Source organism: Pocillopora damicornis, chromosome 2, assembly GCF_964200805.1.
Source record: "Pocillopora damicornis chromosome 2, jaPocDami1.2, whole genome shotgun sequence".
Lineage (NCBI taxonomy): Eukaryota > Metazoa > Cnidaria > Anthozoa > Scleractinia > Pocilloporidae > Pocillopora > Pocillopora damicornis.
Window position 1 is genome coordinate 10,628,571 of NC_142671.1, and position 16,598 is coordinate 10,645,168.

The window sequence follows — 16,598 nt, forward strand, 5'->3', positions numbered from 1 at the left end:
TTTGATGATATTCATGGGAAAGCAATCGTGAAAAAGGCTGGTAAATTTATTTGCAAAGTCCTTAGAAGATTTATTAGGTCTTCCTCATTAAGAAATGTAGACTAATTCGTTCGGGAGAGAAGGCCATTAAATTTATTCAAGTTGCGTTCGTTAAATGAACGCTTAAAAAAATTTTTTCCCTCCGGTGGGAGACAACTGTTCATCATGAAAATATGTGAAAATCGGAAAGCGATCCGATAGGTCATTTAGAATAATATCATTGTAGACATCGTTTGGAAGTTGATAAGTGAATATATTGTCTATAAGTATTGCTGAGTAAGAGGTCAAGCGTCGTGAATTGGAAATTAGTGGAAGGAACTTACGTGACGGGTACAAACTGCCAATGAATTCCTGCGTGGGCATATGATGATTGTAAAGGAGTGGATCGAGATTAAAATTGCCCATCACGTATCAGTGTTTGTTGTGATCAGAAATTTTGGAAAAGGATGGGGCATTGTAATCTCTTAAAAATGCGTTTCAATCACCTCAGGGTTCTGAGAAATTACAATCCGGTCGAAGTTTGTATTTTATTCACTTAAACTTGCGGTATTTTGTTATTGTGGATAATTGGAAAGGAATATCTACCACCTCTTTCCCTCAGATGACTTAACAGATGTTATCTGCGATCCTTTTTTCTTCTTTTGAAGTGTGATTTCGTTGATCTCTTGATGGCCGTGGCCCTCTATGACGGCCATCAGCGAAATCGCTTGAATTTCGTTGAAAAAAGTAGCATAAAAACTTGTCTGGGCCGTTACGTGCACCAGATGTGATCTCAAAGAAACGCATTTCCATTTCAATTTCCGGGTTACGCTCGACTGCTTTGAATTTCATGTACGCAAACTTCAACAGTTAAATTGTTTGACAGCTTCATCATGTTTTAAAATCGAGTTTTGACGGATTCGCCGGTGCTGTTAATATTGGTATAGTTGACAAACACGATCAAGAACAGCGTCATTTTTCTTCCACACAAAACTTGCTTTTCCCGTTTGCAGCTCAACTGCTAGAATCATGGCTTTCTTTGAATTTAATCCACAGGCAGCCTAAAAACTTGTCAGAGCCGTTGCGTGCACCAGATATGATCTCAAGAAAAAGCTTATATTTCCACTTCATTTCCCGGGTTACGCTCGACTGCTTTGAATCTCACGTATGCACACTTCAACTGTGGTATAGTTGACAAACACGATCAAGATCAGCGTCATTTTCTTCCACACAAAACTTGCTTTTCCCGTTTGCAGCTCAACTGCTAGAATCATGGCTCTCTTTGAATTTAATCCACAGGCAGCCTAAAAACTTGTCAGAGCCGTTGCGTGCACCAGATATGACCTCAAGAAAAAACTTGTATTTCCACTTCATTTTCCGGGTTACGCTGGACTGCTTTGAATCTCGAGTATGCACACTTCAACTGTTAAATTGTTTGAAAGCTTCCGCACGTTTTTAAATCGATTTGTGGGGAATTCGCCAATGCTGTTAATATTTGGTATAGTTGACAAACACGGTAAAAAAAGGGGCATTTTCTTACAAACATAACTTGCTTTTTCCGCTTGCAGCTCAACTGCTTGAATCATAGCTTTATGTGAATTGATTCACGGGTCAGATGAAATTTACTCAATTACAAATTGTAAAAACTTGCTCTTATAACTGAATATGTGTGCAAGTTTTGTTTTCCATTTATTGATCTAAATGGGAACGGGGTGAAGTAAGTGAAGTAAGTCTCGAGCTAGCTGACATGACTTTTTACGGTTAAAGTTTTAAAAGACGTGCGAAAGTTTCCCAGTTTCCGGCTGCTGATGATTGAGTGCTCTTAATTTACGACTTAATTTACGTTGATCACGTTCATGGCCGGTAAAAAACTAACATGCGCTCACATCCTACCACGATGATGTCTCCGTTCGCTAATATCATCGTAGTTCCGTTAGCTTATGAAAGGAATATTTCATTAAACTTCTTTAGTGAGATATAGCCACTCAAAATGTGAGAATCGGGGCGGGTACTTACAACTATTTACTGACCAATCACAGAACTCGTCAGAAAAATTCAAGCTTTACATAACGGCTCTGTCCATAGCTGGTCAGAACAATTCTTGTATCCTGGTGTAGCAATCTCCACACAATTTGTGCAAAGAATGAAGTCAGCTTTGTCATCAGTGCAACTTACTCTGTTTGCTTTGAGCCAACTTTCCATTTTAGAAGCTCTTGTGCTTCCCAACTTTTATCCCTTTGGTCAGAGTGAGGGCGACCAGCTAGTTCCTACAAATGACGATGGGAGCTCTGGGACGATACCGATATCAATTCCATTTCCTTTCTTCGACAGAAATCACAATTCGCTGTTTGTAAGTATAACATTTCTGTATCTACTGCATTCCAATCTTTCCAGTGGCTTTAATAACGCCATGTACCGTTATCAACTGCTGTACAAAATTGCTTTTGGTTCAAGTGAAAAAAGAACAAAACAAAATGGTAATTATGTTAATAATAGTAAAAAACAACAGTGAAAGCAACAAAAACAGAAAACGTCGTGATCTAGTTATGCCTAGACTTACCTGCATAATATCATCCAGATCTCAAACAAGTGTTAATTATGTAACTTGATTTTTTTCCCATACCTCTCCAGACAGAGGAGACCTCCCTTGAAACATTTGATTTCTTATGGAATAAAACATAAAGAGTGCTATCTATCCTTTGTAAAAATAATCACCTTCACGACTGTTTTTTTTACGTAATGTTGGAAAAGAAACAGCACATTTCGGTAACGTCCTGTTCAAATTTGTTAGGTAATGGTGTTTATCTCTTGTAACGACCATTCAACCTCAGTGAAAGCCTTTGTGTTTAAGACTGAAAATCGTCTAGTTTAAGCTCTTTATTTGTGTTCAATGTATCAAAATATATAACTTGCGTGATGTAACAGTATTTGAAATACTTATGCATAGACTAAATTCAGGTTGAAAATTTTAATAGTGGTTAGGCAATTAAGAACATTCGCTTAAGCTTCCCATCTTTCAACCCATAGTTTGAGCCTTATCGAGAACAATGATATGTGAAGGTCACATGCAAGCTACCTCCTTCATTCAATTTCCCGTTGTTGCTGTGGTTTGGTTGAGGTTTATTGAATAGACCAATCACATGCCAGTGATTGGTCAATGTGGAATTTAATCCTACTGATCTATGGATATGCTAAAATGCTTAAATATTGTGCGGTTTGGTTTTACGATCAAAGTTCTCTTAACGGCTTTGCCTATGCAGGAATTAAGGCGAAATCAAAGGTTTCTCTTGCCTTCCTTTTGAGTGTGCTACTGTCTAACTGACTTCGTACATACAAAAACAGTTACCCATTTAGGTTTCGATGACAAACGGTGAACATTTGTATCGCCGATCGCCACTGATCATCCCCGAACTAACCAATCCGTGCGTGCAAAAACACCAAGTTTGTTAGAAAATTTTATCAAAGTATTTCAAATTAACATTTTGTGTATAAAAATGCAGCTAAACTCATTAAGGTTTGGCTCAGCACTTTAGCTCATATCAAGGGAACAAAACTGACCTTTAATCGAGCATGCATGTGTAGAGGAGGATATTGAACACTAACCGCCACTTCAGGCCACAAACTGTGGCGTCATTAGCTGGTTTATACAACAGGCACGTTTTACTTGTATACCTGACATGTTGTGAAACCTGATTAATATTTACCAGCCTCTCAAGGACGCATTGAATATGTGATCTTTTGTTCTCTGGTAGGCCCCTCTGCAAGTATACTGTAAACGAATTTCAGCTCTCTACGTTTTTGGTTTCTCCGATATGTCGACGAAATGTAATTGCTCAGCATCCATCAGTGAAAGAAGGCAGAAGAAGTCATTATCTTCTAATAGGTCCTTTGTTAACTGATTGCAAATCTCTTTATATTTGTGCTGATATTGCAATATCAGCGGCAGTAAAAGAGAATGACTGTGAATATATGAAAATCATGTATGTGAACTGCGGATAAAGACGTGAATATGAAAGCGATCTTCGCATGAATGAACACTACTTGAGCAGTAGTGCAAATAAGGCCTGACAAAAATTCAGGCCTGCACGGAATTTGAACCTATGACCTCTACGATACCGGAGCAGTGCTCTGCTGCACCGGTACTCCACTGCACCGGTATCGAAGAGGTCCCATGATGGGTTCAAATACCATACAGGCTTGAGTTTTTTGTTACGCCTTATTTTCACTACTGCTCAAGTAATGTTCATTACTGCGAAGATCGCTTTCATATTCAAGTAAAAAGATAGTTAATTTTCCATATTAGTATTACTTGTGTTACTTATATTTTGTCACTTTTTTTAGTCGTGACAACTTTCCGTTTTAATCATTTTGTACAGAGCTGAGTAAGCGGCTCTATCGGTCCGATATCGTCCTTGTTTCCTTTCTCCAACCACAATTCTTTGTTTTTAAGACTACCAGTTATGTATCTCAAATGTTCTAATACCTCAATTAATATCAGAAATCAAGTCAGTTTAGGGAAAGCCACATACAATAACTGAAAGTAACTCAATGCCTTTCTCATTTGTATACGACCCACATAGAGAAGGGCCTTTCACCGAAGAAACTTTCATTTCTGAGACTTAAACGCGTTGTCTTAACGGCCAAGCAGGCAAAAGAAACTATCATTAGAACCTAATGTGGCTACAACAGAAATGCTATGTTATATGTTTGAAGTGAGAGACGAAAGCCGTGAGCATGTACATATCGGATTGGTTCAGGAGTCGGTGAGGTCTCCGCATTAATCAGTGTCCTCATAGGCTAAATTGAGGGAGCAAACACCGAATATTTTCAAAATCCAATAAACTGACCCTACAGGGTCCGGGTGCTAAAGGGAGAGCTTCCACTGTTTGATGAAATAATGCAGACACAACCAAGTTAGCCATTTCCTTGAGCATAGCATGGCTCGCCATAGATAATCATGATATACGTTGTGGATGCATAGCCTATTTTCCCCTTTCCTGACTTTGAGTTACTCTAAACAGACTGTAGGAACTGGATTGTTTCAGTTAGTAGTAATAACCAAACTTGTGACCCTTAGGTCAACACCAATGGCGTAATTTCGTTTCTTGTCCAAGTTTCACAATACACACCAGATACTTTCCCTCTGGATGGCAATCGTCGCCTGGTGGCGCAATTTTGGGCTGATGTTGATACAAATAATGGAGGAGAGGTATTCTACCGAGAGACAGAAGATCCTAACCTACTTCAACAGGCCACTGATGACGTCAGAAGCGTCTATGTGGGTCAAAGGAAATTTCGGGCCACGTGGTTGCTAGTTGCAACATGGTATAAAGTGGCTTTCTTTGGTGCCAGTGGGAATTATACAAAAAAGGTGAAATCCGTAAAAACTAAAAAAAATAACTCGCATAGCTTAAAAAGCAAATGTTCCAGGTTCCGTTATTTGAAGAAGAAAAATGAATGTTCATACTCAACCTGAATGAAATACTAGTTCATTATTCCACACCATCCTCCCCCCACCCCACCCCCCCTACCCATGCGACAGCTCAGTGCATGATACTCCTATGTATACTCATTGGTGTAGAGAGGCTCTAAAGAACACTCGTTTGGTTTAAATTAAAAATTCAAGTTAGGCATTCTCAACGAACTGATATGCTTTTGCCTGTTCTTTTGTTCATCTGTTTGTCTGCCTGCCTCTACTCTACCCAATGGATAGAAGTGGAGTTAGAAGTCCAGTATTGCCGATCACTATGTCTTCATTATAGTTTCTGTTTCTTTTCACCAGAAAAACACTTTTCAGGCGGTTCTCATAACCAATGGTAAACACTCATTTGTAATTTATAATTACAACAATATCACATGGACAACAGGTACTGCCAGTGGAGGGAATGTAAGCGGGCTTGGAGGTTCTCCAGCACAGGTATCTTGAATCAGTTGATCATAAACGATGCAGTGCAACAGCAGTGACATGTAATTTAAAGCAACTGCGCGTTGGACCTATATACACCCTTTTTAAAGTGGATTCTTCCTTTTTTTTAATTTCGGAGAGGGTTTCATCAGGTGAAAAATAGTTGTTTCACCTATTCTCTTCACCGATCCGTGCTCTTTTCGATCTGTTAAACAGGCAGGCTTCAATGCTGGGGACGGTATAAGATATTTTAACGTACCGGGATCAGCCACAGATAGGATTATCAATGTTAGCTCAAATTCTAATGTAGGAAAGCCTGGGCGATGGATGTTCCGTATTGACAGCGCAAAGATCGAGGCAGTTGGCTGCAACACAAAAGGTAACAGCATACCTATTGATGATATGTATATTGGGTATGTAAAAAAAAGGTTTGAGTCAGGGTTTGCGCAGCTTAAAAAATCGCGTCGAAATTCTAAGAGAAGCATAACGAAGCATAATTTATCAGGTGATTGAGGGATCGTGCAAGCTGTTGGTAGGTGATAGAAAGGCTGCAGAGTAACGAGTAAAAGAGCTACCTTGTATGGTTGTGCTGTACACCAAAAATATCAGCATAAAATTGGAAAATAATAATTACGTGGACTTCACGAGCTCTATATAACTAGAAGGACATGCTACACTGTGCAGAACTCATGGTCTAAATTTCTCTGTTTGCAGGATCTCTTGTCGCGTCACCTCACTCTGTGATGATGCTTGGTGGCGATAACATATTTGTCGGTGGGCCTTGCTACGAACCATCAAATCTGATCGTTTGTGAATTCCCTGGAGGAAAATTGAGTAATGGAACCTACATAAATAACATACAGTCATCTTGTACCGTGCCTATGCTGAATGTAACTGGGAGATTGACAATCAAAATGTCGATCAACGGTGGAAAAAGTTTCGATTTTCGAGGGATTTTAACTGTTGGTAAAGTAAATTTCTTTTTTCAAATCTTTTAATCTTTTGTTGCCTCAGTATTATTTTTTCAGTTTATTTTAGCAAATATCTGACAAGTCATGGATGTATAAGGGACGAAACTACTTAAAGAAATATACTCCATGAATGGTTATGGTTTCATGCGTATATTAAAGTGAACATTAACTTTAACTGGTTCTCACTCTCCATAGTGAACATCAAAAGGGTTCCCCCTCGTGTTGATCGGCTGGTTCCAAGTTCCTGGAGTGAAAATGTTCCTGTCAAGATCAACTGGGATCCAGGGCACCTCGGAGTTGACACCCTTTCGGTGGCTGTTCTTTTGGCGCGTTTCTCAATAAAGGATGATGATGTCTACTTTCATAGCATGTTTTCTTTAAAAGAAGAACAAAAGAATACTGGAGAAAGTCAATTTACTGTCCCAGAAGGAGAGGGACAGGGGTAAGCAAAAACTTTGGCGTCCGAATGACGCTAGTCTGCTTAGTATGTTTGTGTACATCTTGTGTTTTGATTTTACCGTTTTCAATACTTTGAGTCGTTTTACCCAAGTTTCAAGATCATTCACTGTTATTAAAAGGGAAAGAGAATATAAACAGGAATTTAAATTTTGAGAAAGGAGCATCGTTTTCGTATATCTTTGCCTGTTTTGTAAGTGACATCAGTCGGCAGCTTTCCACTCGAAGTAGCGGAAAAAAACAGTTAGTAGTTTTCTTCCGATTCTTCAGCTAAATTGTAAATTATTTTCCATGGAAGAACACGAAAAATGGGAATCATAACATCGCAACAACTGCTTTCTCCAAGCACCCTTCAACCTACTAGACCGAAGTGACTGAACGTGCTGCTTATAACTGATTAGACTGTAACGTTTCGTTTACTCAAATCCTCAGAGCAGCAGTTGGGGATAGCCATTTTGTTACATTGGTGTTGGTCAAAAAGATATCTGGCAACTTCAGCAATTCACCGGCCGAGTGGATCTGGAGCGATATGTTTTGCTGGTTTAACTATGGACTGGCCGAGCAGAGATGCATGTTTTGGCACGATAGGCAGCCCGATCCCCAAATATATACAGGTATAAATATTTCAACCTTTACAAAACGGCAGACATGGTTCAGTAAATTGTCACAAGCCACCTGAATGGTATTATTATTAATAGGAAATGTTTCAAAAATGTTCTTTTTGATGTATTTTTCCCATACTTAATGTATTCCCCATTCCCGGGAAGATGCTTATCCACGTTAAAAACATCATACAAAAGCATGCATCTTAATGGAAGAGGAGAGTTCCGATAGCCATAGTATTCGAAATATGACCTGGATGATTTATTTTTTGTCAGGGTTGGGGGGGGGGGGGGGATTGCACAGTAAAGGAGCAACCGCAACCCTGCCTTCAGATACACCCAATACTAACGATGGAGAATGAAAAGCACAGAAAACACAAGATACATAAATCGATTTCAGTCGTTGATGCTCTCTCTGTGATTCTTTGTCATAACAGATGATGCCTCCCTCCTTCCTTGTCCACAAACGTTTCTTCAAGCACAAGCAGACCGCGGCCGATTTACCTTGGACGAATACTGCAATCCTACAGCCGATCCGTACCAATGTGTTCTTTATCATTTTGGAGCCTCTCATTGCTTCAGGGCAAACATTCCGAGGTATTTTGCGCCCAGGCATGATACTGTTATGAAACTTTTTTTAAATTTGCGTGCCTTTGCATTATTTTATGCAACCATAAGGGGCAATCTTTGCCTTTGCATAGCTAAGTAGTTCGTCCTCAATTAATTTTATTTTCAGTGAGCAAGGTGCTGGACAGCAATGCTGCTACTCTAGACCAGGAAATTTGATGATTGGTCCACAAAATGGAGGATCCCTTGATCGATACCATATTGAGGCTGGAGTGCCAGCCTTGTCACATTTCTTTCAAGATCTTGTTCCTTATTTGGATTGCTGCCTGCTCTCTGACAACTGTGAACGTTACTTTGAGAAAAGACCCTCAGATGATGGTTCCCGCTACGTACCTCCTAGGCCTGGTAATAAACCTATAGTTCAGGAAGAACTTGACCTTTGAGATTATTTTTGACTGGGAATGCTTGCTTCTAATTGGTCCTGAAATTTTTCGAGTCATGAAATTTACAGTTTTTCCGCGCGCGTAACTGGGATTGCTCAGTCGATTCCTTCGTCAGTCAGTGTTAACTCTATGTCTATTTCATTCAGTTTGGTCAAAATTTATTTGTCATCAACTCTACATAATTAAAAAAACATATTAATGTAATGCTAAATGATTGTTAAAATAATTCATTATTTGTCCTGTTTTTATTTAGCAACTGGAATAACAGATCCTCACATGATTACGCTCGACGGTTTTGAGTACACTTTCAATGGTTATGGCAAGTATCATGTCCTCCAGATACCTCCTATTGACTTTGAACTTCAGGGACGAATGCAACCTTTAATCGATGATAATGGCAGCAGTACTAGTGGTACAGTATTCAAAGCGTTTGCAATGAAAGAAAATGGTTCTGATGTTGTACAGGTAGAGTATCTTTAGCAACGAATCGTAAAATGTTATTTCACCGATTAGTGATAACGTTAAAGATGCCATCACCCGTAAATCATTCAAATGAGGTATTCGCAACAGGCATTTCATTACACACGCCTAAGGTTTATCGACCTATCAGGAAGAGACGAGGTTTACAGCATTAGCCAATGAGACTAGTCACCCGTTTTAATTTATATACCAAAAGGTGAAAATAAATGTCCTTTTTTATCCGCTTAAGTGTTGATAATCTTTTGGAACATATTGTTGTCATGAAAAAAAAGGAAATATATATACATGACGCTGAGTTTAACCAATGGTCGCGAAAGGATCGTTTTTATATAGCAAAGAACAGTAGCCCTTTCCTTCAAGAACTTTTTAGAATGCGGTGTGCGGTGTACCTTAGCTTGATCGCTGCTCACGATAATTACCATTGTTTATTGTTATTGTATATTTATTACCTTTTCTATTACCCTTTTTTTTCAGATACACATTAATGGCCGCCGCGAGATAGAAATTTTGGTCAATAGTGCTCTGGTGGAATTCGATGAACAGTTTATGATGGATTTTCAAGGCGCCACAGTAATAAAGTACAACAACACATCTAAATACTCCGTCGTATTTAACTCTGGACTATCCGTCACAATTGAGAGGGTGGAGGATCTTTTACAGTTTATGCTACTGGTGCCACCAGAGTTTAAAGGTATTTTTTGCATGGTTTTTTAGGTTGATTGTTATTCCCCTGTGGAGAACTAAACCTTTGGTATGCTTAAAACTCGAATTTTAAAGCTTTGCAAACCACAACCGCCTGTATTTCCACATTAACTTGTGGAATTTCTCCCAAATTGGTGGTAAATACACCAATCCTGCTCGCAAACAACATTTTGCACTTTTCATCCTTACTATCAGCGCTTGACGACAATAGTTACTGATAATACGTTGGAGGAGTTTGTTTTACTCGACCACAGTTCACCGCATATGGTTTACTTTATATTCTCTTTTCTTCGATTTCCTTTCGAACATACCAGAGGCCTTTTAGGATTCTGGGACGGAAATCAAGAGAACGATTTTCTGCTTCCCAGCGGAGCAAGCCTTAGCCATAATTCTACCCATTCCAGAATTCATTACGAGTTTGGTCAATTGTGTAAGTATTAGGCGGCGTCAGTGTCACTATGCATATAATAAAGTTACTCAGTAATAATAATGATGTCACGCAGAAGATCAAGTTAATTTTACAAGTGCTGTATGTGTGTATACTTCTTGCTGGGCTTGAGGTTCGTGAGTTGACACACACATATGAATATAGTGCTTAGCGGATGCAGTCAGTTACCATAAATTGAATATTTCAATGAGGAATATTTATATTTAGATATCTTTTCTAACTTTACTGTTCGATTGACCTCAAATTTTTCCAATTTTTTTCTGCATAAACTGTTTCAATTGTTGTAACCCAATGGACTGCAATCGCAAATTTTTCTGCAGTATTGTGTAGTTACTTTTGCTTACGTGAGGTGGTATAAATATACCTTCTCAGCCTCCTTGCTCGATAATTTACCTTGGCAAGAGGACCCCGGACTATCTATGAGAGGTTTTCATAAGTTGTCTCGTTCTAAAACCAATTGATAATTAACTGAAAACCTGCTATTTTCTATGCAGATTTTGGAGCTCATAATGAGCGGGCGTGATTTTAAAGGATTATCATAAATTTGAACTGCGGATAAATAAATGAAGATGAGAATGATCTTTGCAGCAATGAACACTACACTGTTTTTTGCATTGTTGTTTTTTCATCGCTGTATTTTTTCCATACAGTGAAAATAGTTTCCTAATATTTAGCAGCAATGGCAAAAACTTGAAAAAAAAACAAAAACATTCACACGTCTAGCACGACCAAGTTGTGAATGAAAGTCTATCAATTTGAGGTTATATCTTCAAAGATCTCGAAAACTGAATAACGGATGAAATTCTTTCCTCCCAGGGGCAACGAACGCAGATAATTCTCTATTCACCTACGAGGAAGGCAAGAACCATGTCTTATTTCGATAAACAGTACGTGCCGACATTTATGGATCCAGATAACATGGTGTTTGACAACGCAACCTTAGGTCACCTGGCATATGAAGTATGCGGTGATAATAAGCAATGTCTGTTTGACATCAAGGCTACTGGAAAGGTCAGCATTGGCCAGGCAGCAAAGAAAGCTGTGGGATACTTCTTTTCACTTACCAATGACCTTGAGACACCCGGTGAGTTTGGGCGTGAAAGGAGGATCATGACTGCTTTGTCATAGCAGTGATATAAAGATAATGATTATGATATCTATGGCAATACCGATAACAATAATGAGGATAATGTGCGAAATGACGAATTACGAAAGCGTCTTCAATTTAGATTTTTCCCAATTTTGTTGGGTTAGCACTGAACTCGGCAGTAAAATCTTTATAGTTGTTTAATTCCTTATCGTTTTGAACGGTGTGATTTCACCTGTCCGATTTTTAGTTGCCATTAACCAAACAGGTAAATTAGAAACTTTGCTTGTGGAACAGCTAATTAAGCCATTGATAAAGGCTGTTTGGAACCAATCATATAAAAGCATTTTGGTTCAGTATTAACACAATCACATTGCTGAAACCGATATTTCCTAACAGGATGCATTCCCATGGAGAACAAAATTGGCAATGGTAACGTTGTGAGGAACGATACTCAAGATGGCAGAATCATCTACCGATTCCAGTGTAACTCTGGTTTCTTCCTGCATGGCTCGTCTGTCATATCTTGTTTGCAGGGACAGTGGAACGGCTCAACTCCGAGCTGTCTGCCTGGTAAAGTGATTTTCAATAACGATGACTGAATCCCACAAGTTAAACTCCTCTCCTTTGAAACACCTCCAAACCTACGAGTGATTTATGGCATTCCAATCTACAATCCCCAACTGGGACAATATATCTTAGGTCAATCCGACATGAAGAAGGTTTAGCTCTGGAGAAGCCATGTGATACTTCTGGGTTCCAGCGAAACAGCTTCAGTCATGCCGGTTCACCTAACTAGGCTGATTGCTGCATGAAACTTTTTCGGCATTTAATTTCAACAGATTTTTCGACTTCAGATTGAGGCTGATTCGCAAAAATGAGCGTGCCAAAAAATATAAGGCCATATCTCAATCAAGTCCAAAAACTTTTTTTCATAGATTTTCTGTTACCTCAGTTCTTCGAAGCAGTTTGTATGTAGCCCCATCTGAGATTTTAATGAATTCAGCGAGATATGCCTAACTACTATGTAGTTAGACTCTGCTGTAACTAAAAGAGTATTGCAAGAAGAGAACGTAACTTTCACTTCCTCGTCAAGGTTCTGCTTGATGAAAAAAGAAAGTCCCTTAAAATGGTTCAAGTAGAAAATTTGATCATCGAAAAACCATAACATTTTAATCTGAAAACACAAAATATCACAAATCTGCAACACAAACTCGTTACTCTTGTTAATCTTCGCTCTCTATGGGGAAAGGGAAAGTCATACGTAAGTCGCCAAATATCTGCGCCTATTTTGTGTTAAACCACTAGGCAATGTCCTTAAACCAGCATAGTGTCTTAAAATGATATTTTTCTGAGGGCAGTAGGCAAAAAAAGGTGGAAAGAAAGGAACGTGGAAGATTAAGAAGGAGTAGTTTTACACGGATTGCAGATGGCAAGCTTCCAACATTATTCTAAAACTGTCATGTAGTTCCCTTAACTATCGTTTTATAAAGCTGTCTTCCTTAACTATCGTTTTATAAAGCTGTCTTCCTTTTCAGGAAAAGCATCGTATGGCACACCAGGGTATGTCATCGCAGCTGCTACTGCAGGAGCGGCCATTTTTGTCGTCATAGCGATCATTGGAGTCATTTGTTTTCTCAAAGTGAGACGTGGAAAAGGCCGCAGTGAAATCTATATCCAAGAGGCAACTGAGATGGATAGTTCTAAATAAGATATTACATATAGCAATGCGGCATATGCTTCAAGTAATGGTCTAAATAGGCATGTTCGCTCCGCTTTAGTATCGTCACGAATACTATGTTACTTCTGATATATAGCCAATAAAATTTAAGCCAATCTTTTAGCTTTATTGTACATCAAATGTGAATGTAAAGTTCATATATCTTTGCCTTAACAGAGTCATTTGGTTTTATCAACAATATAACATAAATTGGCCACTGTGAAGAGTTTCAAAGCTAACGTTTCGAGCGTTAGCCCTTTTGGTTTCGCTCTGATGAAGGGCTAACGCTCGAAATGTCAGCTCTGCAATTCCTTACTCTCCCACCGACGCAGCACCAAAGTTTCTTTAGAAACTATTTTGTCTCAGTAAAGGCCGTATGCTTTCTAACAGTAATGTCCACTTACACAAGGACACAAGTATTAGCTCCAAGATCACAATATCGTAATATCAAGAGTGCTATTATCTGAACAACACCAGCTTTTTGAGATATCAGCATTTTTCATTGCATATCTTGCCTCGAGTCTTTATGATGTAACATTACTGCTTTGCTAAAGCTTCCAGCAACTTTTGAGTATGAATTAGCTTTTGAAAGCGTGAGGTTCAGTGTATTCAGGTTTAACATCTTGATAAATAATGAAAACATCAAACTATCGTTCTCAAGAGAAAAATTATATAAGGTTAATACGATAAGTTTAACCTTGATGACATGTGTAAGTATCAAATCACTTGTAATACTTTGATTTCCGGAATCACGCTTGGTCAATGAAGCGCAAAAGCGCTGTTTATGTGATTTGATGTTCTGTAGGAAGTGAGCCTGATTTGTAACAAACGTCTTGAAATAGAGCCAAGCAAAGGATTTACTTTTTCAGTGTTTATTTGGCATTCTAGATATCCTCTAATGTTCCTAATATGCCATGTCTTCAACTGCATGACCTTGCTTTTGCCTCTTTCCTTCATGTTTCTTCTTGAAACTAAGTTATGCGGATTTTGAAACCGACACAAAACAACGCTTTCAGACAAACATGATTCAAGTCATTATAATCGTTTCAGTCATGTTTACCGAATGAGTGGAATAACCGTCATTCCATAATGTAGATATGGGCTTACTTAAAGTGCTTACTTCAAGTTTAGAGCGTGTATGAACGCGCTTTCATGATATTTCATTGCTATGAAAACAGGCATGTACGTCCTTGATTAACATGATTGCAGTGATGCTGTCCAAGCACATCGCCAATTCCCAAACTAGATCGAAAAAAAAAATCAAAGGAATAAAAGCAACTAAAAAACGAATCATGAGAAAAAAAACGTAAGATAAGTAACTACAAAAAACACTTTCTGCCATGGAGGTGATTTAAATTTAATTTCTTCGTGATTATCTAATATTTATCGGGCTGTCGTAAATTGTCAGAGGTCCTTAACAAACTAAGCTGTTTGACGCTTCATGCACGTCATTATGATGTAGGATTCTAGGCTATTTGGGATTCAAGTTGACGTCACTCCTTGAGCTCCTCAATTCAGTCCAATCTGTCTGGTGGAAGGGGACTAGTTCACTCCGATATAGGTATGTTCCTCACTACATCATTCCAATAAAGATGTTAATGATAAGATTAAGCTTCTTGTATCTTGCTCATAATAACAACGTCAAAAAGCCTTGAAAACTGTTTGTCAGAAAACAGCATCTAAATCGCTCGTCGAGTTAGATAAGGTAACGAGTGCTAATTGTATATTTAGTCAGTGCCCCGAGTTTGGCAATCATTATCTTAGAATATGTTCCTTAGAAGAATTATATACATCGTGCTCCTTAATCTGCAAATGGACATATATTCGCGGAGGCACACGCATGTAAGCCCAGCACTGCGACAAAGAAAAAACACGCACGGCAACAAATAGCGAAGATTCCTCGGAAAATTCCCGAATTTTTTCACCGTCTCAAAGGCGATTTCCTCATAACGGTAAAACGTGGTTGAAATTTGTATCCAAAAAATTGTATCGAATTTTTGGGACGATAAATGCATTTGAAAATTATGTAAACGGCTGTGAAATGTGTGATCAACTATTTTTTGACATTACGTGCTTGTTTTGTTTATGATTGCAATCTTTATGTACCTAAAAAAGATCTTAATGCTGGTGTTTGAATAGGGGAGGCTCATTGTATCACCGGTTTTTGTTTGTTTTTTCTCTCTTCCATGGCAAGCCAAAATACTACAACAAGCCAAACATGACAAAAGTGAGTTGAGTTCAAAATTACCTATAGAGTTTCAATGATTGATAGGTGAGATTGGGAAATCACTATATGAGAAATATAAATCACTGTACGAGAATGTCATGCAAGATTTTAAATTACCTATCGAGAAAGAAAAAACATTAATTAAGAAAAAGACTGATGTAGCAATATGCCGAGAAATAAATATTAACTGCTGAGAATGAAAAATTTCTGTGTGAGAAAAAGAAATCACTATCCGAGATTATCGATTACTTTTTTTGGGCCGGTAAGCAACAGCTAGTCAACGGAGTGTATTTTGGCGGGAAGTTCTCTCATCCCCGGGGCGTCTTCGTTCACTGGAGTCGAGCAAAATGGCGCAGCAATCACGACAACAACTGCGTGCGTCAACTTCTTGAAGAAGTTCAAGTATTATCTGAACAAATGCTTTAGCCAACTCAATCAAATGTTAATGCGGTAATGCTGAAGTATCTCGTGTCTTGGACACTCGCATGGTAGACAACGTAATCCAAGCTCGAGCCTCAATCACAATGCAAGTTCTGCAAGTTCCTCGCATTTTTAGACGAATGACAAACATTAGACGAATTGGTACTTTCAACAGGACAAATAGGAAAAGCGCTAGTTGTTACCGTGGGGATTAAGAGTGCCGATTTGAAAGATAAATTTTTGTTCTAGAGTTTTGCGGCTTTCCGAACTGCCCATATCAAGGGAGAGGCTGCAAACTGCCATATGTTGCTAAGAATGATTAGGGAGATTTAAGTTTCTAACGGCTGGTTCGAATGCGTCCTTATCATTTCTTTCTACGTCGCGAAGGCGTTCGCGGAATCAGTCTTCTAGTCGTCTTCCTGTTTTACCAATGTTTGCGGAAACTTTCTGCCACCTCTTTCTATGTCGTTTTCTGCCACCTCTTTCTATGTAGTTGTCCCACTGAACTTATTTCCACCTATTTAGACAAAATTATGGCACCCAGCGTCAAAA

General features: G+C 38.7%; 1 protein-coding gene across 3 annotated transcripts; it reads left to right on the forward strand.

The window, feature by feature from the left end:
- The first annotated feature begins 2,032 nt into the window (after positions 1 to 2,032).
- LOC113670783 (protein mesh) lies at positions 2,033 to 13,522 on the forward strand. 3 transcript variants are annotated; one of them, XM_089195454.1, is made up of 15 exons: positions 2,033 to 2,368; positions 5,096 to 5,389; positions 5,801 to 5,935; positions 6,140 to 6,302; positions 6,638 to 6,889; positions 7,090 to 7,336; positions 7,783 to 7,964; positions 8,390 to 8,549; positions 8,689 to 8,924; positions 9,216 to 9,427; positions 9,917 to 10,132; positions 10,448 to 10,574; positions 11,409 to 11,676; positions 12,079 to 12,252; positions 13,218 to 13,522. In XM_089195454.1, the coding sequence occupies exons 1-13, from the start codon at positions 2,162 to 2,164 to the stop codon at positions 11,474 to 11,476; spliced, it is 2,499 nt and encodes an 832-aa protein (XP_089051580.1). In that variant the 5' UTR covers positions 2,033 to 2,161; the 3' UTR covers positions 11,477 to 11,676; positions 12,079 to 12,252; positions 13,218 to 13,522. The 3 variants fall into 3 exon arrangements, with proteins under 3 accessions (XP_089051580.1, XP_089051582.1, XP_089051581.1); XM_089195456.1 differs by lacking the exons at positions 11,409 to 11,676; positions 13,218 to 13,522 and having other exon boundaries at positions 12,079 to 12,215; XM_089195455.1 differs by lacking the exons at positions 12,079 to 12,252; positions 13,218 to 13,522 and having other exon boundaries at positions 11,424 to 11,626.
- Positions 13,523 to 16,598: the final 3,076 nt, after the last annotated feature.

What these genes read in the sequence shown, in the direction of transcription:
- LOC113670783 (XM_089195454.1), top strand. Translation starts at nt 2,162, where the DNA reads ATGAAGTCAGCTTTGTCATCAGTGCAACTTACTCTGTTTGCTTTGAGC. An exon ending in GAAATCACAATTCGCTGTTT is followed by an intron (nt 2,369 to 5,095) that starts GTAAGTATAACA and finishes TGTGACCCTTAG; the next exon opens with GTCAACACCAATGGCGTAAT. An exon ending in TGGTGCCACCAGAGTTTAAA is followed by an intron (nt 10,133 to 10,447) that starts GGTATTTTTTGC and finishes CGATTTCCTTTC; the next exon opens with GAACATACCAGAGGCCTTTT.